The following is a 23,775-nucleotide window of genomic DNA, read 5'->3' on the forward strand; positions in this document are numbered from 1 at the left end:
GCATATTATTACAGTGAGAACTCTTTACCATGTATGAAGTGCGCATGTGCGGCGACTGCTAGACAGTAAAGCCTAAAGTTAGCATTGCCTATCTACAAGAAAATCTTTTCAAGAATACATACTAGCAATACTATGAACGTATGAATCTAATTCCTTAAATAAAATCCTTTTAAAGCATTCAACTGGAGAAAAAAGAAAAGTAACTAAGTGAAATTTCATTTGTGCAGCATATTCTTCTTGAGTACACTTTGAAGTAAAAATGCAAATATCTTCGGTGAACTAATAAGAGGAAGCAGAAGTGAATCAGCCTGAGAGGAATTTTATATATATTCCTGTTGGATTGTTTAAATAATTCCTTTGGGTACCTAAAAAGTAAATAACTAAAGTTGAACAAGCATTTCAGTTTTCTCTTAAAGAAAGAAAGTATACATTACAATTAACAAACTCATCTTTTCAAGAGAACTGTGTCCAACGAGCAAACTGATGAACTCTATTCACCTTTTGAGTCTCAAATGAAGCCAGCATACGGAGGAGTTCTCATTTGAAATTAAAGGGTGCACACTTTAATTCAAAAGAGAATTTGGATTCATTTTAGAACTTTCTACATCTTTATCTCTTGAAAGAAGTTAAACAATGATTAAAAAAATAATAAGAGATATATCCATTAGGCATTTGCAGAGGATTTTCAGGTAACCTTTGTCAATGTCAGCTTAATACAACAACTTGAAATGTTTATTTAAATGACTACTTATGTTGGTTAAACTTGTGGATCTCTCATTCATGCAGATACTGTCCTCCAGAAGGAAGTTCAAGCACCAGTGTCTGAATTTATTATTTTTATCCAAATTCCCCTTTCCCCCCGGGGTGTCACAAACTCAACTGGTTTTATAGTTAGTTGAGAACGCTACGCTTTGGTGGGTCTGTGGGGTTCAGCAGCTCCCGCGTTGGATTTGAAGAATAGTCATGACACTACGTAGTGGAACGGGAGGGTTGATGATGGGGGGGGGGTAGTGTACTGCTTGGAGGACCGGGAGACTCTTCCCTTTGGAAATTAAAGGAGGACCATCTCTGCTGCAAGGTTCCAAGAGAGCGTGCCATCTCTGTGTCTGTCTTGATGGCTTGGAGTGTCATCCACTGCCTTCCCAAAGAGGTTGTCCCGGTAAACGGCATGTCCACAACCTTGGTCTTCACGTCCATGTGGAAATTAGTGGCCTTCAGTCAACCTCGCCTTCAGTCAACCTCGGAAGAGAAGAGCCACACCATTCCCCATCTGGTGGAACCACGAGTCTGCTATGTTGAGCGTAACCGCGTTGTCGTGTTCTGAAGCCACTTCACCTTCCTGGAAGAGGGCCTAGGATTCTGCCTTCTTGTCATCAGGAAGTAAGTCAAGGATGGGCCCGAGCTTGGGGTTTCACGTCCAGGAATTTATTTGAATACACAACAAAAGGAAGTGTACTGATTTTTAACTACGTACAAGGAAATGTTAGGTTTTCAAGTTCTTTATAAATAATGAGACTGGCAGGCAGTTGCACAAAGAAATGAAATGATAACTACATAAGAGTGTAAAGTAGCCCCATAAATGCTCAATCAATGTATCTGATTTGTTAATAGATGCTCTGTTCTCTATGATTTTGCTTCATACTTTTTCAATTTTTGTTTTCCTTATGACCAACTTCCAGGTCATTCACAATTCTGTAACACTGGGTCTCGTCTATCCACCTATATACATTGTTTTCCTTTCTCTATTTTCATGATTCAAATGTTTTTTTCTACACTCTTGATACATACCAACACTTTAAAGGTATGACACATGTATTTAGAGCTGCTATAATTTTGTACTGAATAGACTTACAGTATTTAATGAATTATTTTCTATTATGCGTTTAATTTAATCCTTTTGGAAAAATTATAATTCCAACTTTCATATACTCACCGCTGTGTTTGTGTTTTTTGGCAGATTAAATTTCTTAATTGTGATTTGTTTATTATCCAAACCCATTGTTTGATACAAAAATTTTGCACAAATTAATTACATTGGTATCAATATGTGGCAGCAGTTCTGCTCTTTTGACATATGTACTATTAGTGCCCACACTGCTGCCTGTCCCAGTAGGGCACCCCAACCTCAGTTTAGGTTTGTTGGGCACAAGCATGTACCACAGCTCCCAGTCGACCCTAGAAAGCATGGCGAGGGTGTTGGCAGCCTTACTGGTGGAGGCTGCTCTAGTAATGATGCGCTTGCATGCTACATTCAAGCTTCTTGCCTTCCTGGTCAGGAGGCACCATGGACAATGAGGGATTTGATGACCTCTTCCTGGCGGCGGCCGACACCATAATCTCAAGAAGGCTGAGACACCTGGTGGCCGAATCCGGGACAGTACTTCTCCAGCCAGTCATGCTTCGATTGAATTGTATCTGGAGCCCTCATGACCACCAGTCCATCTCCCCAAATGTCCACCAACGGGACCGACACCATGGTCTTCTTTGCAGACTCTCGCCATTGAAAAAGGAAGCCTTCCTTCTCCTCTCGCACCACAGCTTGACTGCCTTCAAGGTGATGGAGTGGAAGGAGCCAATCCTGTTCGGGTGTGAAGCCCTGGCGGGCTCAATCTTATGAAAGCTTCTCTTTACTGCACCTTTCCTATCATCTTTATGGAACCCCCAAACTTTTTGCTTTTATTTTTGAATCTGACCTGTGCTTTTTGCAGCAGTGAAGCATTAAGCTTCACTGCACTGGCCTTTGCTCACATGTTACGGGGAAACTGATATGTCCTTCAGGCTGTCAGTACTGGGAAACAGTGTTTCCCTTAGTCGTGTTACTATGCTGCAACTTGTGGTAACTTTTTATCATTGCACAAAGCAGTTCACACTGCAGTGCAATGGGGTACATTTTTGTTTTACCCTAGACTAACACTCAAGAGTATTTTTGGTTACTCTAGATGTGCTTAAAAGATGGGCTGTTGGCAGCAGTGACTTTTCCACACTTTTTGGGGAATTCCGTTTTAGCTCTACCGTGTTTGGCTATTAACTGTGGCTACTGGTCAAACATGGCCGTGCCACGAGATTTGTCACCGGTTCTTTTTGCATCTTGCTGTTTAGCCTTCTTCCTGGCCTTAGAGGCCAGAAAGATCCTTATAAGGACTTCCAGTGCCTGGGAAAGCAGCAGCTTTTGGCGGGTTACTGGAGGGCTATGTGTTTGCAGGCAGGATGTGGGCTGGGTCATTGTGACTCCAATCCACGTACTGTTTTCTGTGTGTCTGAGTGGTATGCATGAGTGTTCCCGCCAGTGGTCCTGTTTGGACCACTGCTGGGGTGGGTGTGTGTGTGGGCTAGTCCTGCTGTTGGCTAGTTGGAGTTTTCGGCTCCTACCTGGCTTTTAGGATAAGAAGAGGACCACTGCACCCATTGTTCAGAGATCCTGGAGAAACCTGGAGGAGCCAAGTATCCTATCCAGCTGTGAGACCCAGGAAGAGACCTGAGACCCGACTGAAGGAGGCCTGGCAACCAACTTCTGCTGCAGCCCTGTCTGTCTCGAGATCTTTAGTAGCCCTGCAAAGGTGCTTTGGCCCTTGGAATGGAGGGACCATCCATTCCCGATGTCTGCTATGTGCCCAGCTCACAAACCGCCTTCGGAAGTGCCCTGGAACTGTCCTGTGGCTGACCAGCTTTGTTTTTGGGCTACCGTGCTAACTTCATCACCACACCGAGTTTCAGCCTGGTGAACCCTCAGCTGCAATTGCAAGGCTCCCCCCTGCAGAATGTGGGCGTCCTAGCACAAAGGGGAGCTGAGCTAGACTGGAAAGTCTGACCGCGGCTACTGCGTACTGTTGCATCGGTGTGTGTGGCGTGCACCGTCCAAAACCTGCTTACCTGACCAGAGTCCAGTCCTGAGAGGGGTGCTGCATCGTGTATTTTTGCATTTCTTGACCGAGAGTCCTTGCACCAGCAAGAGACACCAACCGGAGTAGAGCTCAAACCTGCAACCCCTGCAAATCGAGGACCTCGGATTTCGGCGGGAAAAGCAACAGACACCCTTCCTTTGTTCTACCAAGACTGGGGAAGATTTGGAGTAAGAGGGTTAAGTTACTGAGCTTTTAACCTACCCCTATACTCCCATTATAAGTCAATGGGCTAATAAACATCATTCTAACACTTTAGGCTTTGCCAATACTTGCCTAGGCAAGACTTCTGACTGTTGGGGCTAATTGGCGGCATTCGCCTACATCGAACCTTAACTCTAAGAACCCTTCACTGGACCCCAGAGATCCTACCTGCATTTTCTCCTGCATCCTAAGTTCTGTGGAACTGTATCCTGAACTATTGGGCACATGGCCCCAGGCATCTTAGGGCTGGACAATGTTAGCCAGGGATCATCTCTGTTGCTCTTTTGGTGTACAATACTTGTCTACCTATTCCTTTGCAGGAGTATTTGATTTATATTGTGCATCTGAACCAAGTCAATGTATATGCATTTAGTTTGATAGTATTCTAGGATACGTCTACCTGCTTGTACTCATTTTTCTATAGTGTGTTTTGGCCATGATTAAATAACTATTTTTAAACATACTGTCCAAGTGAAATTTGTGACTCCCATTGTGTGACCTCATTGTGGACCATTAACAAGCTCATCAACTCTGAAGAACTTCGCCTAGACCGCCTGTCAATGCTACCTAAACTGGTTTGGCTACAGATTCCCAGAGTTGTCCCTGTCACAATATAGGTTGGCCTTCTATACATCTGTCCAGCAGGCCAGAGTATATAAAACCAGTCCTAACACTCGACATCTGGATATGCAGGAACGTAGTCCTACTCATTAGTCGGAGTATCGGTCTGGTCAATGTCTGTGCCAATATCTGTGTGAACTGACTCCTCCGTCAAAGGGCGCCTCACCGCCCCAGGGGCAGCTGGCGCCCTACGGTACATTGTGGGCGGATGCCGGGAAGGCCTTCGATGGCTCCTGGCCGGACCAGGCACAGGATAATCAGCCAGCCGCTACTGAATCCCTGTCACCAACGTATGCATGGTGGTTAAAATGTCCAGGACATGTCCCTTGGTGCAGGAGCATGCACAGGTGGTGTAGCCGGAGCAGGAGCTGGGCTGAAGGCCCCCTTGGAGGTCTAAACGGCTGGTAGGGGTCATGGAACGGTGATCCCTCATGAGGCAGGAGTCCCTGGCCCCCTTACTGGTCTGAATACAAATCGTTAGACAGATCCTCCACAGAACTAGTGTAGATATGTGGTGTGATCTCCTAGGGGATCCCACAGGGGCAAGAGGACCAGTCTTGGTAGGCCTGGGCAGAAAATCCAGAGCTGGCGGCAAGCCTCTCACCAGATCTGCGTCCTTCGGGAAGGAGGCTAACACAGGAGACTGCGCAGTAGGAATTGGCGCTGCCACCATTGCTGGAGTCCTAGTCCTGAATGTCGATGGGGGTCTAGGAGACAGAGACCCGGGTTCAGTCGTTTGCCATGAAGATGATGGTCGTTGACAAACTCTTTGTCGTTGAAGACTTGTTTTTCCCTGACTTCGCCGGCAGGGCCGTCGACCGTGCGGTCGTCGCCGAAGAGGTAGTCGACAGTGTGACCATCATGGTCGTCGACTAAGGGATCAACAGATCGGTGGTCCTGGTGGAAGAGGTTGTCATTGACGGGGCTTGCGCCGCTGACTGCATAGACTATGGCTGAGGCTGGTGAGGGCCGTTCGAAGATCTGCTCTTCTTACGTTTGGACAGTGTCAGAAACTTCCTCACAGACAGAGGCAACCCACCAGCCGGCAGGCTAACCGTCGACTGCGCCGGTGACAGGGTTCAACCCCTTACAGAACTGGGCCCCACAGCCACAGAGACCGAGGATGCTGGCGGAGCGCCGCATTTCACCTTCTTTGAGATCTTCACAGAGGAAGCATACTCAAAAGACCTCAACCTCTTCTTGCCAGAGGCAAGACACTTAGAGGGCCTGCCAACCCTGGATGATGCACGACTGCGCCAGCAGGCCGCGTCAGAGGCCTTTGCCCCCTTCCTTGATCCATGTCGCCAGCCTCCGGTGCTGATCCTTCTTGTTCTTCGACGAGAAGGATTGGCAGATGTTGCACCTATTCGTGTTGTAGTCAGGGTGAAGACAAAGTCACTTGAGGGGGCGGTCCTCGACGAAGATGTTCTTCAGGCCACAAATTTTACAGGTCCTGAAGAAGCTCTTCTTCATAGTATCAGCCATGGTCAAAGTATCACCACAGGATAACGATGGATAGAACATCTTCAGCGACAACAGGTCCCTGGTGCCGGAAGAAACCGCGTGACAGTAGACTAAGAATAGATGGAAGGTTTCTTCTGAAAAATGAGAAAAACAGCAAAAAAACAGATTTTTGAGGAGCGAGGCATGAGGACTCCCAACACTACAAACGTGCTGTAAAAATGGCACCAGCGGTGGAGCTTAGGTGGACAAGTGATATTGGCTGGGGGCAGTATTACCCAAAGGACAATGATAGGCTATAAATAAAAATTAATAAACTATAGAGGAGAGAAGCAGTTTTGAGTTTAAAGCGAAACTGCTTTCTTTTTTACCAAGGCTTCCCAGCCCGACGACGGGGAATATTCATGAGCATGTGAATTCATGCCAGACCCCATGATGGAGAACTTGTTCTTGCACAGTTACAAGTTCAGGCAGCTCAGAACCATGTTGGGATGCCGGCCCCACCGTCGTTATTTAGAAGCAGAAAGTAAAGGGAGCATCAGTCCTTCCCTCACTATGAACGGGATACCAACTCCATGCCACTCTTTCCCAGAAGCTGACAGACTAATAAAGGGGAGGACCCAGAGGCAGTAAAGGCTTGTAGGAAAATGCTTGGTTCTATGACAAAAAGGGGCACAGAACCCCTTGAGATGACCTGTAAGGCTCAAGCCTTGTTGGTGGTGTGATGACACTTGTGGGCTAACAGGCCAGGAAATGGCATCCATCTCACACAACTAAGTCAAATGGAGAAAGTTTAATTTTAAGTGGGTTAGCACCAGGGGTTGCAGCAGGGACAGCAGAGGTTACAAAGCCTCCCACTGTTCGCCCCTTTGCCTCTACCTTGGAAGGCACTGTCGTTGCTTTCCTGAGGGCATCTGGCCCCTACCAACACGGGCAACAGAGGTGAAGGGGAAATCAGCATGACCCCTCAGAGCAGCGTAGAATGCTGCTGCGCGTCAAGGCCCTGGTGGGCCTTTAAAGGCCTGACATTTCTGTGGGGATTCATCGGCCTTTGCTTCAAAACAGGGTGTTACCATCAAATTGCATGTCCAGACTTTTTGACTGGACATTGGAATTTTATGATCTGGCATGTAGCCTCTTTAATATCACCCACTAGTGGTGACACCTTCCTTCTCGTCACCCAGGAAGTCCTCTGCCGCCCCGGGGATCAAACTACACAGACGAAATGCGCACTTGTTCTGGGAGCAGATTTCATTAACAGCGTACAAAGCCAGGCTGCCTGATACAAAGACCTTGCAGGCCATTTTATCTATCTCTTTGCTCTCCCAGTCAGCAGAGGGAGAGGGGAAAAACAGTTTTCAAACTCACTGAAGCAGCCTTTACCACCAAACTGTCTGGTGATGGATATGTGTTAACAAAGCTTGGATCCGAGAGCACCATACAATGCCTTCTGGGCAAGGTCATACAGGACTTTAGGCTCGGTGTGGGTGAATAAGCCCAGTATCTTCACCAATTTGGCAATTGCCTTCTGAAAATAAGCATGAGGCCTCCCAATGGCCGCCTGCAGGTCTGTAGCCACAGCCATCAGATCCTCACGACAGAACTCTTCAGGGAAACACTATGTCACCAGAGTAACGTAGCCCAAAGATGCCATTAATCGTCAAGACTCATTTCCCCATTGAAAAGGGGTGGAGGGTATATTCAAGAAAGGCTTTGGCTCAAGTGAGAGGAGCCGGGTCATCGAAGCCCGATGGCACAGCCGCAAGAGCGCCAGGGTAGAGTGTTGACTAGCTTTGCAGCTGTAAGCCAGTAGGCATGCGACTGTGGGCCTAGGAGGCACCTTTGCCAGCTTCATAGAGCCCTGAGGGTCATTAGGATATAACTATCGCTTTGGCAAAGTTGTGAACATCTGCTGCCTGAATTACTCCCATTTCTCGAGAGTAGAAAAATCAGTGGGGAACAGTGCCTGTATCGCTTGGCTTAAGGCGAAATATAAAATACAAATAAATACAAGTAGGTGGTTATTCAGTTATCTCTGGAGCGGAAGGGATGACTCTGCTTCCTGGACGAAGAAGAAGAATGTTGCCTGGAACAATCAAGAGAGCAAAGCCTCTTGCTTTACTTTTTGTTCCTTTTGTAATTTCCGCACCAGTGAAGGTTACTCTAGTGACTCTCACATTGATTTTCTTTGCACAACATATAAAGGTCAGATAAGGACATTTGCCTGCTGTAATCAGAGCACGCCTTAAAGCTCAAGGCCTTTGGAGGGTTTGGCTTGATGCAGTAGATTGTTTAGCAAAGCTAAGGGGATTACTAAGAGCATCCCGAGGGCACATCAAAATGGAACCAAGATCAATCGTTGCAGGGACTCCATATACATTGGCCCCGACAAAGTCCTGCCCCCACATCATGTCCCGGGCAAGCAATGCACAGGCACAAACTAACACTGAGTGCCATTGCGCTTGCTGGTGGCTGACAGCTAGTGCTGAAGAGAATAATATCTAATGAAGATGAGCAATCTGTTGGAGGAAGAAATCCGTTAGGAAAATGCTTCATTGCAGCTCCCAGGGCCCAGGTGTCCAGAGTATGGAAGAAAGGGGACTACGGACTAGGAGCACATGAGTCATCACAGTAACTTTTACCTTATCCTGGACCTGCTTTCTCAAGTGCATTTCATGCTTCTTCTTAGACTAACCTCAGAGTCTACAAAGTGCCGCTGGTAGTAATAAAAGCCTCTGCGGCAAAGATTGCAGTGACCAAGAGCAGACTTCAAGAAATGGCGTCTGAAGACCTGGTGCCACGTGTCTTTAATCTGTGGGGAAGAAAAAGTTACAATATAAATATCAAAGTGGATGCATCACATGTTATTTAAACATAGATTTGAATTATACAAAAAGCAACAAGGGGCTAATATTGCAGCCATATCAACAGATCTAACAATCTAAACACGAAGGATCGTTTTCACACCAACCTGGGAACCTCCACAATCCAATGGAGCTCTGCTACTGGCAGAAGGCAATCATTCAATGCACGGAGCGTCATGTAATGGGAGGGTCTGCGATGCACCATTATGCATCAGCTCTCACTGCATGACACCCAGAGCTTGGGCGATGGAAATCTACTGAGTCACGTGCACACGGGGGGAGCGGGAGCGATCCCCATTTTCTGAAATGCATGTTCTTTTCTGTTGTTCAGGTTTATACAGCATCCTCAATCAGTCCCATTATGGGGTGTGAAAAGTGGGGCTTTCAGCAAAGTGGACAGTGTGAAGGGGCAACATGAAGACCCATTTTGTGCCTTTGACAGTGCAGCCAGAAGGTGGTGCAAGTGGGCACAGCCATGAAAGCCATGACTCATGAGGGCATCAAATAGAAATGCTTAGCTCACTGTGTTTTTATGGACTGCACTGGATGCGCAACTTAGGAAAGTGACCATCAACTTCCTTCCGTGGGTCCTACTTACTATTTGTGCCCATGCATGAAATAAAGGCATGGGCATCGAACATTTTTGGCCAGTGTAGACTAGGAGTTGAGCTAGGAGGGTTTATTCAAGGTCAGCATTAGGGGTTCGACTTTGTGAAGCTAACCTGTGGCACCAATGTTGTCTCAACCAGAGGTTTGCTTAACTACACTCTCTTAAGGTAGCGAAGCTTGAATCACAACTCGCCCACAAAGAGAGGACCCACAAACAATCTTTCTCTTGTCATGCACCCACCACCCTCTGGAACTCGATCCCGGTGTCGGCTCGGAATGCCACAACAATTCTCCAATTTCCTAACTCTCTCAAAACACAGCTCTTTGAACAACACCTGACCAAGAACTAATTCCAATGAACAAACAGACCTCACAGGACAGAGCTACAGTTAAAAGATTCCAGCCCAAATTATGGCTACCACGCTGTAGAGCGCTCTGCAGCTCTCGAACTAGGTCCTTGCTTTAAACAATAAAACAGTTTTTTTCTTAAATTGTGATAAAAGCGATCTTGTAAGTGAGATTTATGAGGCTTGCTTTTTGCATTGACTCAAAAGGGTGGCCCATGAGCTTGTTGAAGACAATATTCAAATCCCAATCAGGGGGCGGGTTTGCAATTTGCGGCTGAAGCTGTTTGACTCCTTCCATGAAGGCTTTGACTCCTGGGAGTCTCCACCAAGAGGTCTTACTTTGAGAAATGGCACAAGCAGATAGAGCTGCGAGATGGACCTTTAAATAATTAAAAGCAAGTCCAGAGTCTGGTAAGTGCAATAAATAGTGCACTCTACGTGATGGAGAACAGTCAATAGGGTTGACATTTGATCGTTTACACCATACTGCACATTCTTTCCATTTGTTAAAATAGCAGTGTCTAGTGTTGGGTTAACAGGCTCCTTTTAGAATTTCCATGCATCTGACAGGCAAACTAAAGGTACTCAACTATGACTTCAGGAGCCATGCAGCTACGTTAGTTGGTTGAGGAGAATGGGTTAACCCAAGATTCGGTGTGAACAAGTTGCAAGTTTCATTGGTGGGCAAACTGACATCTTGAGGAGGTGGGAGAACCGGGTCTAACGAGCCCACATTGCAGCGATTAGGATCATTGTTAATTTCTCCTGGTGCATCTTGTGGATTAGTCTGTTGGGAAAAGTGTAAGCAAATATCCCTGACCAACTCGTTCACAGTGCTTTCCCCTTGGATTTCTTCTTCGGGAACCTGGAGGTATAGTTTTGGTACTTTGTGCTTTCTTTTGTGGAAAATACATCTATGTCTGGTTGATGCAGCAGTCGACTACGGACGGGACGTCGGTCACCGTACATATACTGTGTCACTACACCCCTGTACCTCAGTCTCTCCCCCCCCCCGTTGAACTCAGCCACTGCATAGGAAGACCAAAAGACTGGCAAACTGTTGCAAAAAGGAGGGAACACAACAAAACTGTTGTTTATTTTATTTGGAAGAGGAACAGGACTGTCAAAGGTGTAGAGCAGGCTTGTCCAACCTTTTTGAATGTGGGGCCGAAGCATTAACTTTTTGTCCCCCAGTGGGCCGGTGGGCCAAAAGTCAACAACCTCACCCAAAGCAGTATATTCAAAAGCAATGGTGTGTGACCTTTGACACAATAGCATCACAGGCATAGCCATGCAGTCCCAAAGATAGCTTTTGGTGTCAGGGGCAGTGATCAAAGGTTAGTTTGAGATTTCTTCTAGTGTGTATGTGTTGATATTTCTCAGAAATAGTGGGGGCGACCGAGCGTAGCGAGGGAGATATAACGATTTAGGGAGGGTTGGGAAGATCCACCCCCCGCTCAAGATTTTTTTTCTTCAAATATGGGACTGAAATGGTGCATTTTACAGCAGGAAATGTGACCAAAAAGCCATAAGTTTACAATCAGTTCTAAAGGGGAACATGTACATTCCATGTCACCAACAGCAGACAAGAACACAACACATTTCAATGATCAATGTGTCCACAGTGTGCATTCAGCCACTCAATGTATGTCTGCTACCAAAAGTGCTGTGGATGAAGGTCCTCCCCCAAAATATCAATGGCAAAGTATCATTGTTTCTGCTGCGGTTTTTGAAGTTTGTTGAAAATAAAATAAGCATAAAACAATTTATTTTTAAAATAAAATACTGACTTGTACTTCAATCAGCCATTTTTTTGTTCACATGCCTTGGAGGTGGTTTGAACCCTGCAACATTGAAAAAATAAATAAACTGGGCCGTGGCCTTTAGCTGCCTCTGGTGCCCCCTTCCACGGCCCGGTTTATTTATTTGTTCAATGTTTGTCAGGTCCGTGGACCTGATTAATTAATTTATTTCTGCAATGTTGGTTGGACCCAGAAATGCAGAAATAAATTAATTGGGTCCACGGACCCGACAAACATTGGGCAAATAAATATTTATTGTGTTCAATGCTTTCTGTTTGGCCTCGCGGGCCACATGAAATGGCTTGGAGGGCCGCATTGTGGCCCGCGGGCTGTATGTTGGACAACCTTGGTGTAGAGGATCACACTTGTGAATGGCAAAAAGTCCAACAATTAGAAACATCCGCATTTCCCACGATAAGCGGACAGTTAACATGCAATAAAGGCACTTTCATAGTGGGTTGGATGGGAGGGATATGAGGAATCTACAAAAGGAGAATCCATAGAAAGAACATTAAAATTAAGTAATTTCTCATTCAATTGATTGCTTTTCTCCCGCAGATTCCCCATCAGATAGACTCCCAAAGCAGTATATGGACTGACGGTGGAATGAAAGTCCCTATAACAAAGTTCTGAAGCACTGCTCTTCCAAAGCAAGCATCAGACCCATGTGACGCAATCAAACAAAGCTTGGTAAAAGTGTGCAACCAGGACCAAGTTGCAGTCCAGCAAATCTTTTTAACTGACACTCCCCTTCGCAGTGCAGAGGATGCTGCTAGACCTCTTGTGGAGTGCTGCCTGGTGGAAGTTCTTTCCCTGTATGCCGATATATGTCTGCTATACAAGCGTTAACCCGCAAGAGACTGTCTGCTTAGCAACAGCCAATTCTTCAAGTTACAGGGGAAACAGCTAAAAAGAAAAATGATCAGCATTCCTGAATTCAGATATTCTCGCTATATCAAAACTAAGGGCCATCTTGGGGTCCAACCTGTGGATCCTCTCCTCTTACTGAGAAGTGTGAGGAGGAGGGTAGAAAACAGCTAAGTCACTGGTCTGGGAGATGTGAAACTCCAACATGACCTTTGCCAGAAAGCCAGGTTGCACTTTCAAGGACACCTTCTCCTAAAAGAAACAGAAAGAGAGGCCTGCATGACCAGGCCTGCAGCTCACTGACCGTTCTGGCTGATGTGATTGCCACCAGCAGTCTTAGAGAACAGGAATGCATACGGTCAAACAGAGACACCATAAGAAAAGCTAAGACAACAAAAGGGATGGGCAGAAACTGATTCACAACACCTTTCTGGAGTTGGGCTATAACCGGGATCATGATGAAAGACCCTTGATCCGGGGACTTTTTGAAAACAGACAGGGCCACCAAATACCCTTTGACTGTTTGTATCTGAAGGACTGAAGTGGTCAGTAACAGAAGGAATTTCATCACTAAAGTGGTGGGGCAAGCAATCGGATCGATCCCACGTTCCCTGCACCACACATCAAACCTTCTCCATCTGCACGCATACAACGATCTTATAGACGGTCTGCGTGAAGCCAGCAGCACCTCAAGTACCTTGTCTGAGAGGTCCTAGTCAGCATACCTCATCCTCTGAAGAGCCACGCATGTAGGTTGAGGGACTCTGGGTTCTGTGTGAGACTTCTGAAGATTCAGAGAGAAGCCCAGCTTGTGCAGTAGCGATCAAGTGTCCTCGAGATGAGACAAAACTTGCTCTGCTGATTTCCCTCGGATCAACCAGTCAATTATGGGAACACGTGAACGCTATGTCTCCTCAGGTGCGCCGCTACTACTTCCATCAGCTTCGTGAAAACCCTGGGAGCAGCGGTCAACCCAAAGGGGAGCACCTTGAATTGGTGGAAGAAGGAGAAATTACCTTACCGTAATTTTTTCTTAATGGACTCTTCTCCCGCAGATTCCTCATCATGATAAATATCTATCTTCCAGCTTCGCTATTCGGAAACTTTTCGACTGGGGGCATGTAGGTTGAGGGAATCCGGGGTTGGGTGGAGCACCCGACCCTGCGACTGGCTGAGGAGATCTGGAAACTGAGGCAACCATTGAGGCGGACAGATGGTCAGATCCAGGAGATCGAAGTACCATGTTCTCCTCGCCCAATCTGGGGCGATCAGGATCGTGGATGCTCCAAATCTCTTCAACCTTCTGAGAACCCAAGGAATGACGAGAATCAGAGGGAAGGCATAATGGAGGGGAAAGTCCAATCCACCAGAAACATGTCCCCTAGTGTACTGTTCGCTGGGAATTCCTCGAGCAAAACTGTTGGTACTTCCTGTTGGACTCTGTGGCAAACAGATCCACTGCAGGGGTACCCCAGAGAGTGAAGACCTCCTCTAGGACTTCCAGGCACACTTCACACTTATGTGGGACCGTGCTCTGCCTGCTCAGAGCATCCGGCAAGGTGTTCTGTGTCTCCACCAGATGAACTTCAGAGACTGATATTTGGTTGTCTCTCAACCAGGACCACAGCTGAATCGCCTCTGATCAGAGTGGGCGAGAGTGCACGCCACCCTGCTTGTTGAGGTATTGCATGGCCACCCTGTTGTCTATCAGGACGAGAACATACTTCCCTCAGAGACAGGGCAAAGGCCCTGAGGGCGAACCCGATTGCCCGCAACTCCAGCTTATTGATAAACCACTTTGCTTCTCATGGAGACCAGAGGCCACTCGCCTACAATTCCTCGCAGTGGGTGCCCCAACCCTTCAGGGACGCATACATGACCACTCGGGCCTGGGGCCAAGGAGCTCAGAAGGGTTCCCTGCCAATAGATTGCTGCGCATGTTCCACCAGCCGAGTTTGCGGACTACCTGGCAGGACACCGAAAGGCGATCCGTGAGCACTCCCAGGTACTGAGACCACTGGTCCCTCAGGAGCCATTGAAGGGATCGCATACGCAGCCTGTCCTCTGGCATTAAAAAAATACAGGAGGCAATGAGACCCTATAGGCAGAGGAAGGAAGCCCTGGAAAAGTGGTGTGGTTCTGAACAACTGCACCATCTGTGCGATGTGACTGACTCTCTCCTAGGGAGGAAAAGCATTCCCTACCCGGTTGTCTAGGACTGCTCCGATGAACCAGAATGCTGGACTGGCGTCAGATGGGACTTCAAGTTGAGGGAGAAGCCCAGCCTGTGCAGTAGTAGGCAGCCGTCTTCCAGATGAGACAAGATTTGCCCGCTAACTTCCCTCGGATCATCCACCCAGGTATGGAAATACATGGACCCCGGATTTCCTGGGGTGGGCCGCAACTATTGCCATGAGCTTGGTGAAGACCCTTGGCATGGAGGTCAACCCAAAGGGAAGCACTTTGTGCTTGTCGCCAATGAGGAACCTTATGAACTTCCAGTGCTTTTGGTGTATTCGCACATGGAAATAAGCATCCTGTGGGTCTATCGACACCAGCTAGTTCTGGCGTTCGAGAGCGTGGAGAATCTCTCTCAGCGTTACCATCCTGAATTTGTCCTTCAGGAACTTGCTCAAGGCCCTGAAGTCCAGGATGGGGCAGATACCTCCTCCATTTTGGGCAACGGGAATACCAACCCGACCCTCTCTGATCGGGAGGTACCTTTTGTTAGGCGGAAACCTGTGCAGTTCCCTCTGGGACCACTGCAAAAGATTAAGGACTACAGGTGTTTGGCAGTAAACCCACTTGGTAGCAGTCTGTACCACACAGATTCACTTGGTAGCTGTGGCTGAGCAGTCAGACTTCCCTCAAGAAGAGTTAGGCAGTATGTGGAGTATACAAAATAGGGCAATTTACACAGTAGAACAAGCAAACACGGAACAGAGCTTGGGTGTAAAGATATATAGGTATTTATTTTTAACACATCTATGAAAAACACTCTGGCACTAATACGGCAAACAATTACAATTACTATAAGTAAATCAATCCCCCTAACAATAGTTCGACAAGTCTAGGTTCAACGGCACCACTTATTTGCAGACAGAGGTGAATGCTTTAACCTAGATGTAGTATTCGTTAGGAGGGGAGAGAAAAGGCAGGGTATGAAATCAACTCGGTACCAACACTTTTACGAACAAATGCAAGGCAAGTAAGGCGGGGTCTACTGTAGATCGCAAAGTTCAGAAGCCAGGCCCACTCGGAGAGAGGCAAGGCGATATGTCCCAAAAAGTATCACAGTGGAAATGCACTTCAAGTCTTTGTCGCAAATTGTCACAGAAAGATTGGACCAGTTTAGAACAGAAAGTTTAAGAAGGCTTGGAGGCGACCCAATGGAGAGGCGAGGATTAAGACACCTCACGCTAACCGTCACAAGGGAAGCCAGGCGGACACGGTACCTTGTATGTGGAGAAACAACTCCGGCGGTGGCAGTTGTTCCTGGTGGTGGATGCAAGTCGGGGCTTTGCCAAGAGAAGAGATGCTCTCGTTGTCGAAGGAAAGTTGAAGATCGTTGCACCACCAGGGAAGAGACCAGCCGCGGAGTGCTCCGTCACAAGGCACCACCTTTTGGTCGCGGAACGGGTTAGTGGCTATCCGGTTGCCGGGGTGCCCATCACGGGCAATTCGACCACTACGCGCTGGAAGCGAAGAAAAAGCAAAGGGGACTGGTTGTTCCCACCAGTCAGGGGAAGAAGACTCTCCGGCGGGGAGATCTCCTCTGTCGTTGGGAAGTGGTGAGTCGGTTCAGCAGGGCTCCACCGGAGGTGTCGTCGTTGCAGGTCGGCTCAGCTTTACCCTCGTCGGATTCTTAGGTCCTGTGGCGACTTCTGAAGATCCAGTCCCAAAAGCCCTGCTTTTATGCAGAAAACCCCCATTCATTCAGCCTAGCTGTCAAACAAAACACGCTAAGTGGTGAACGGGGTGGCTCACCACTTGGGCCAATCACACCAGAGTGCGACTTGAGTTGGCAAGGCAACTCAGTCCAGGGTGCCTAAACCCCCTCCCACACCCCCTTGTGGTACCCAGACAGAATGGCACCACTCTGGAGGGCTTCTGTGCAGAAGCCCGCCAAAAGTGAAACAAAGGGCTCAACCTTTGGTTTAGGAGTCACAGAGACGAACACAGACGCCATTTTAAAAACCGGGTTCTGGCAGAAAATACCAACCGATAGATTTATTTAAGATAAATTAACCGGTGGTATGTTAGAGATTAACGAGAAAAAGTATTAACCTCCAACAATGGGAAGAATCCCATAGAGTTATATTCGGGGTCGAATATAACAAGTAGTTTCCACTGCCACCAGCCAAAACTCGACGAGGGGGGGACGGGACAGTGCCCCCTCGAATAACAGACTCAGGGGTAATCGAATTACCCCTACTAGTACATCCACAAGAGGATGGTTTGTACTAGTTCTGTTAGTAAATTTAGGTCTAGTAAAGCCAATGGTGACTTTTCATGTCCTGGGAGACAGTAGTCAGTCCCAGGTTATGGAGTCTATGGTGGGGATCCTCTAGTATGCCCCAGTGTTACGGCACGGAGGGTGCGGTGTAACACACATAGAAAAACATATGAGACCATATGGAGTAAAAGACCCCATAGCCCATAGAACATAGAACATATTGACATTCAAAGGAATTAACCACATTCATGTCCAAGAGTGGGAGAAAAGAGTCTCACTCTTTGCAGGATGGAAAAAAACAAACTCCAGAAATCCAGCAAAGCCGCTGAGGGACTCACTAGGTTAGGAAATTCAGCCCAAACAGAGAATTCTCCCTAACACCTCTACCATGGCACCCTTCGACAACAGGGCTGTCAGTTCTTCCTGGAGCTCCTGTCCCGGTTGGATTCGGGGAGGTGGGCGTCTGTCTGGTGGTCTCTTTAGAAAAGGCAAACAATAAACCCAGTGAATCAACTGCAGGGCCCAGGCATCAGAGGTTATTTCCTGCCACTGGGGCCAATGCCCTGCGAACAGTCTACCAACCGGTGAATCGTGGGAGGGGAAAATCGAAGTGGGTCAGAGGGCGCGGGTGACCCTGCCTCTGCTTGCTGGCCTCTAGAGGCCCCTCTTCCCCTTCCGAGACGCGAGAAGCGCCTCTGCCCTTGACTGGCTTTCAGGAGCTGTGCCTTCCTGCTACATTGCACCTAACGTCTATAGCCTCAGCCCATGGAGGCAAAGCTGAAGGCAGGTTTGGCCAGCTGCGCCGCTATGCCCAAAGATTTAGCAGCCAATTTTGACTCCTTGAACTTCTCCAAGGATTTGTTTGCTTTCTGTTTGAAAAGCATAAAAGGCATGTCCAGGAACCTGTTTTGGGCATTTGGGGAGAAGCCAGAAGTTTTAAGATGAGCTTGGCATCTCATCACAACTGCTAAATCCATTGTTCTGCTAACACAGTCTGCTACGTCCAGACCAGTCTTTTGGCTACCTCCTTCCCATCCTCCACGATCTGTAAAAAACCATTCCGCATGGCACCCTCAGGGACGTACTGCGCAGCCTATTCTACTGCTTTCCATATGCCAAACGAGTATTTGGCGAAACCACATGCCACATTAGTGGCTTTGAGCTCCATGCTACCAGAAGTGAACACCTTTCTGGCCATATAATCACATTTTTCCCCTTCTATGTCCGTAGGCATATTAGGAAGTGGATGCCGCGGGTCTGGTGGAAACAGTAGCAGCCTGAATAACCAATCCCTTCCAGGCTAGGATGCGTGACGAGGAAAGAAGGATTTCCTCTTGCCGGCCTATAATTCCCTGTGAAATTGGCATGCACATGGGGAATGGTACAAGGGTGCTGCCATACGGAGGCTAAAGGGTCTGCAATGGCTGGGTTGAAAGGCATATTGTCCTCAACTGCAGAACTCTCATCCAAAATGTCCGTAAGATCAAACCCCTGAAGAGGGGCAGAGGAAGCCTTCAACCCCAGGATGTCAACTTCCCTGTGAATCAGCTCCCTGAACTTCACACTAGTGTGGGTAAAGGGCTGTTTTTGCTGTAACCGCCAGGTCTGGAGACGTATCCAGACCACTGGCGGCATCTAAACCCTGAGCCAAAGCCAATAAAATCAGCCTGGTCCTCAAAATAGTGGATGCCGCCAGCTCTCGTGTAAACGGGGTCGACCGTGTCCTCAGGGTCATCATGTTCATCGACTCCGACAATGGAATGCATGTAATCAAAGAAACCCGATTTGGACAGTGGCTCAAAGGAACCATCGCCGACTGTCAGCACTGAAGGCTTGAGGATAGACTTTGAAGCCGAAGCTTTCAATGCAGAGGTTACTTTCGGCACAGAGGGACGCTCGGGCAACCGAGAGACGTCGGGAGCCTCGGCCCTACGGCCTTCCAGTGACTTATTCCTGACAGGAGCAACACCCGAAGACGCATTCGATGCCGACAATGTCAGGGTGGCTGGCTTGTGGTCGGGTGCACCAAACGTTGCCTTTGCCGCCAAAGCTTGCTGGTCGACGACCGGAGCCACACATACAGCCACTTGAGTCTTAAACATTTCTAACATAGAGGTCTTAAAAATCTTCCACATTTCTTGTGGTCAGCCCCGCCAAGGGCTTACTTCGCTCCAACCACGAGCTGGACTTGTGTCGATGGCGGTGGTGCCACTTCTTCCACGAGGAAGACTAGGAATGGCTTCTGGAAAGGGACCGTTTCTTGGTCTTCTTACAATGTCGGTCTTTCTCCTTGATGGGGGTGGGCTCCTCAGTCTCGGCTTCCGAGGACCGGATGAGTGGAGGACAAGTGGAGTTTCACGAGGATAGCTCAGGGGCAATGCGGTCGCCTTGGAAGCAAGACGACGGTAGCAATACAGGTTCGATCCCCTGGGTCAACGCTTAGAAACCTCTAGGGTATTAAGTGTGTTATAAATAACCAATTACAATTACGAGTAACTGCGCCAGGGACTTGGCCATCTCACGCAGGGATTTCGGCTGCATCTTTGCGCACAACGTATAGGCCTCTGTGTCGTGACTAGCACCCAGACATCATAAAAAGACATCATGGGTGGCGGTCATAGACATTTTGGCCTCGCAATCTGGCCATCGCTTAAAGCCCGAAACCCTGTGGGACGACATTACGTAGAGCTTTCAAAAAAAGAGTAAACTAGAGTCATGTACCCAATGCAGCATGCAAGCGTGTGGAAAAAAGGAACTGAGTCATGGGGCGTAGTGACGTGGTATATATACGATGCCCGACGTCACGTCTGGAACGTACGATCGAGAGCCAGACAAGACTGATCGACAATCGACGGCCGAGTCAAGGTCCACTACACCCCCTGTCGAAATGTTTCTGAGCAGCGAAGCTGGGAGATGGATATCCATGAGGAATCTGCGGAAGAAAAGCAATCCATTGAACAAGAACTCCCTGTGCCGGGTGCAAATAGGCACATGGAAGTATGCATCCTGACGATCCAATGACACCAACTGATCCAAAGACTGAAAAGCCTGGATAATCTCTCTGAGCGTCACCATTTTGAATTTGTCATTCCATAGGTACTTGTTCAAGGCCCTGAGGTCCAGAATGGGAAGCAGTCCTCCTCCCTTCTTGGGAATCAGGAAATACCGGGAATACCAGCCCGATCCCCTCTGCTCAGGAGGTACCTCTTCCACGGCATCCTTCATTAACAGGGCTCTCAGTTCTTCCTGGAGATCCTGTTCCAGTTCCAGTTGCTGAGGGGCAGGGGCGAGGTCCGTCTGGCAGCCTCTGCCAGAAAGGCAGACAGTAACCCCATTGTATGATCTGCAGTGCCCAGGCATCTGATGTTCTCTCACCACTGTAGTACGTGCTCTCCAATCCTCCCACCAACCAGGGAAAGGTGGGTGGAGAACTCAAAGCAGTTTTGAGGCCAGAACCGACCCCACTGCCAGTGCCGATGGCTACTGGCCCCTAGAGGCTACCCTGCCCCTACCAGAGCATGCAAAACACCTCTGCTTCTGCTTAGGTTACGTGGGCTGAGTCTTCCTTCTGAATGAGGCAAACCACCGGTAGCCTCTAACCCTGGCGGCAAAGCTGAAGGAAGGGTTTGCTGGTTGCTGAACAGCCAGGCCCAGCAACTTCCCCGCCACCTTGCTTTACATTTTTCAAAGGATTCATCAGCCTTGGGGCCGAAGAGATGTTCGCCATCAAAGACAATGTCCAAAAGCTTGTTCTGAACAGTGGGCGCAAAACCGGAGTTGTTGCCAAACCCATAGCCCTACCAACACAATTTGCTACATCCAGACGGGATTGCAGAGCCTGGCGGGATACCTCTTTGCCATCATTCACCAATTGGAGAAACCCATCCTGCATTTTCCCCTTGCAGGATGCTCTGCTGCTTTTTGAATCATCCTCCAGAGGACATGCGTGTATTTGGCGAATGCACAGGAAGCATTTTTTAGACTAGAGAGCCATACTGCCAGCTGTGAAAAAGTTCTTAGCTAAGGCGTCATTTTTTTTTACTCTGTCCACTGGCAAATTCGAGGTAGACGTAGAAGGCCTAGTGGAGACTAATGTGTCCGCCTGGACTACTAATCCTTCTGGTGTTGGATAGGTGGATAGGAAGAGGGGGTCCCCGCTTGCCGGTTCATACTTTTTTGCAAAACCTGAATCCACCGAGGGAATAGAGCAAGGTTGTTGCTACAGTTTATGCAATCAGGTCAGCTATTGCCAAGTTAAATGGCATAGCCCTTTGTCAGGGGGCCCACATCGAGGAGGTCGGTGAGCTCCAAAGCCAAAATCGGCTTAGCCAGGGCAGAAAGGCTCAGGGTGTGGACCACCCTCTCCTCAGTTTGACTGTAGGGGGCATTGGCATGGCCATTGGGGTGAGTCTGCTGGGTTTCGGGCTCTGATGAATTGTCCAAACCGTTGGCGTTTTGTAAATCTCCTGCCAGTCCGAGGAGGTCCACCTAAATAGACGAAAAAGTATGTGCAACCAGAAGAACCCGGTATCAACTCAAAGTCATCCCCAACATCTACGAATATGCGGTGAATAGTGGCAAAGAATGAGGTTCTCGCCCGGTAACAGGACTTTTCCATAGTGTGCTCCGATATCACCTTCAACGGTTTCGGAGAGGGTGGCGACGAGCGCACCGGTGTCGCAAGCAGTCCCAAAGGCATTGTCAATAAATCAACAGTTGGAGTCGGGCCGGAGGGCTTCAAATCCGTCATAGTCTCCTTGTTGCCAGACGGACTAGGCGTAGCTGGGACAGACATGTTCTGCTGCTTGGAGGGTTGCCCGGTACCTGCAGCGACCGCCTTCCTCATGTCTAGCATCTGCTCTTTAAAGGTTTTCCACACGGCCCTGTAAGTACCTTAGCCAAAGTGGGACTTACCTCTTTCCTCGGATGAATCTGAGTCTTGCCAACGACAATGTTGTCGTTTCGTCTTGTAAGGAAGAGGATGATGAGGAATGACTCCTGGAGTGCGACCTCTTTTTGGCCTTTTTACAGTGCCTGTCCTCTTTCTCCAGGGTGATGTCTTCAGTCTCGTGGCCTGACAACCTCAGAGCTCATCGAGCCGGTACTTCGATGGCGGGCGTACCACCTTCAATTTAGCGGCCCACTCTCTCAAAGATTTAAGATTCATCTTTTGACATGACCCACAGTCCTCAGTCACGTGGTAGGTGACTAGGCACCAAAAGCAAACGCTACCCAAGTAGTTTGTATCGTGGAGGTGGGATGAAAGTAGGGTGAAAGTCCCTTTATTAAGAAACTTTGTAAAACCACCCTCCCGAAACGAGCGTTAGCTCAACGAGCCACATCCAGGCAATAGTGTTTGGTAAAAGTATGCAATGACGACCAGATCGCTGCTCAGCAGATGTCCCTTACTGGCACAACTCTCTACAGTGTCAAAGAAGTGGCCAAACCTCTAGCGGAGTGGTCTCTGATCCCGGGTGATAGATCTTTCCCTGCGGTGTGATAACATTCCGAAATGCAGAGTGTTATCCATCTGGATATTGTTTGTTTAGACACTTTCCTGGACAGAGAGAAGGCCACAAATAGCCGGTCCGACTTTCGAAAGTCTGATATTCTCGCAACCTAAAAACTAAGGGCCCTTTGGGATCCAACCTATGGGACCGCTCTTCCTCATAGGGGTGAGGAGGCAGGTAGAATACAAGCCGGTCAATGATTTGGAATAAATTAAACTCAGACGGCCTTGGCCAAAAACCTTGGTTGTACCCTAACGGACACTTTTTCCCTGACAAATTGAAGGAATGGTGGTTTGCACGACAGGTCCTGCAATTCGCTAATCCGTCTGGCTGATGTAATCGCCTCCAAGAAAGCAGTCTTCAGTGTCAGTAAACGGATGGAGCATGAGTGTAAAGGCTCAAACAGAGCCACCATAAGAAAGGTCAGGCCCAAATTAAGTTCTGTGAGAAACCTGAGGGTATTCTCCCGAGTAGATCCCAGGAATACCTTATTCAGGTGGCCAGAGACAAACTGTCCCTCTCTTATCCCAACCCTAGGTGTAGGCGAGTGGGGGACGATCACCTGGGTAGGGGAACCCAGGGATGTGCTTGGGGGAATACTCCAGGGGAGGCGCAGCATTTCACCAAAGAAAGGGACGGGTAAGACGAGATCCTTGAAGAATCTTTCCTATGTGAATCCCCTTCGAACCCAAACCCCATTAAAGTTGAAAACCTCAAACCCCAGAATCCCGGTTTCCTGGTGGTTTTCTACCAAAATACTCCAAGTTGTTCTCCCTCGCGCCCATATGAGTATTTACCACACCCACCTTCTTCTGAATTTACCAAAACCCCTGGGACAAATAATATCATTCCTCATGACAACCCCCCCTTTTCCGACACGAACACTCTTGCACATCACGATAGATGACGGACAAACACCAAAGATATTTAGCTGACATGTCCCAACGCCAGGGTCAGGCAAACTCAGGCAATTGACCAGAATCATCCACACCTGACTAACCTTTCCCTTCCTCCACTGGGATAAAAGGTGGAGCATGAGAGCACAATATGAGAAAGGCAGACCGCACGAACAAGAGAGCTAACTCAGCACGGCAGTTCAAGAGGGGGAAAAAGACGGCACGAACCGAGAGAGTGA

General features: G+C 48.2%; 1 protein-coding gene across 5 annotated transcripts in view; it reads right to left on the reverse strand.

Annotated features, from left to right (window-relative positions):
- Positions 1-23,775, reverse strand: part of OPA1 (OPA1 mitochondrial dynamin like GTPase) — a 1,475,337-nt gene that overhangs the window by 456,861 nt on the left and 994,701 nt on the right. For all 5 annotated transcript variants that reach the window (XM_069617417.1, XM_069617415.1, XM_069617414.1 and 2 more), the window contains one exon: positions 8,881-8,997. In XM_069617417.1, coding sequence (XP_069473518.1) covers positions 8,881-8,997 — 117 coding nt within the window. The remainder of the gene's footprint in view (positions 1-8,880; positions 8,998-23,775) is intronic.

Source organism: Ambystoma mexicanum, chromosome 10 (assembly GCF_040938575.1).
Source record: "Ambystoma mexicanum isolate Mex_15411 chromosome 10, UKY_AmexF1_1, whole genome shotgun sequence".
Taxonomy (NCBI): domain Eukaryota; kingdom Metazoa; phylum Chordata; class Amphibia; order Caudata; family Ambystomatidae; genus Ambystoma; species Ambystoma mexicanum.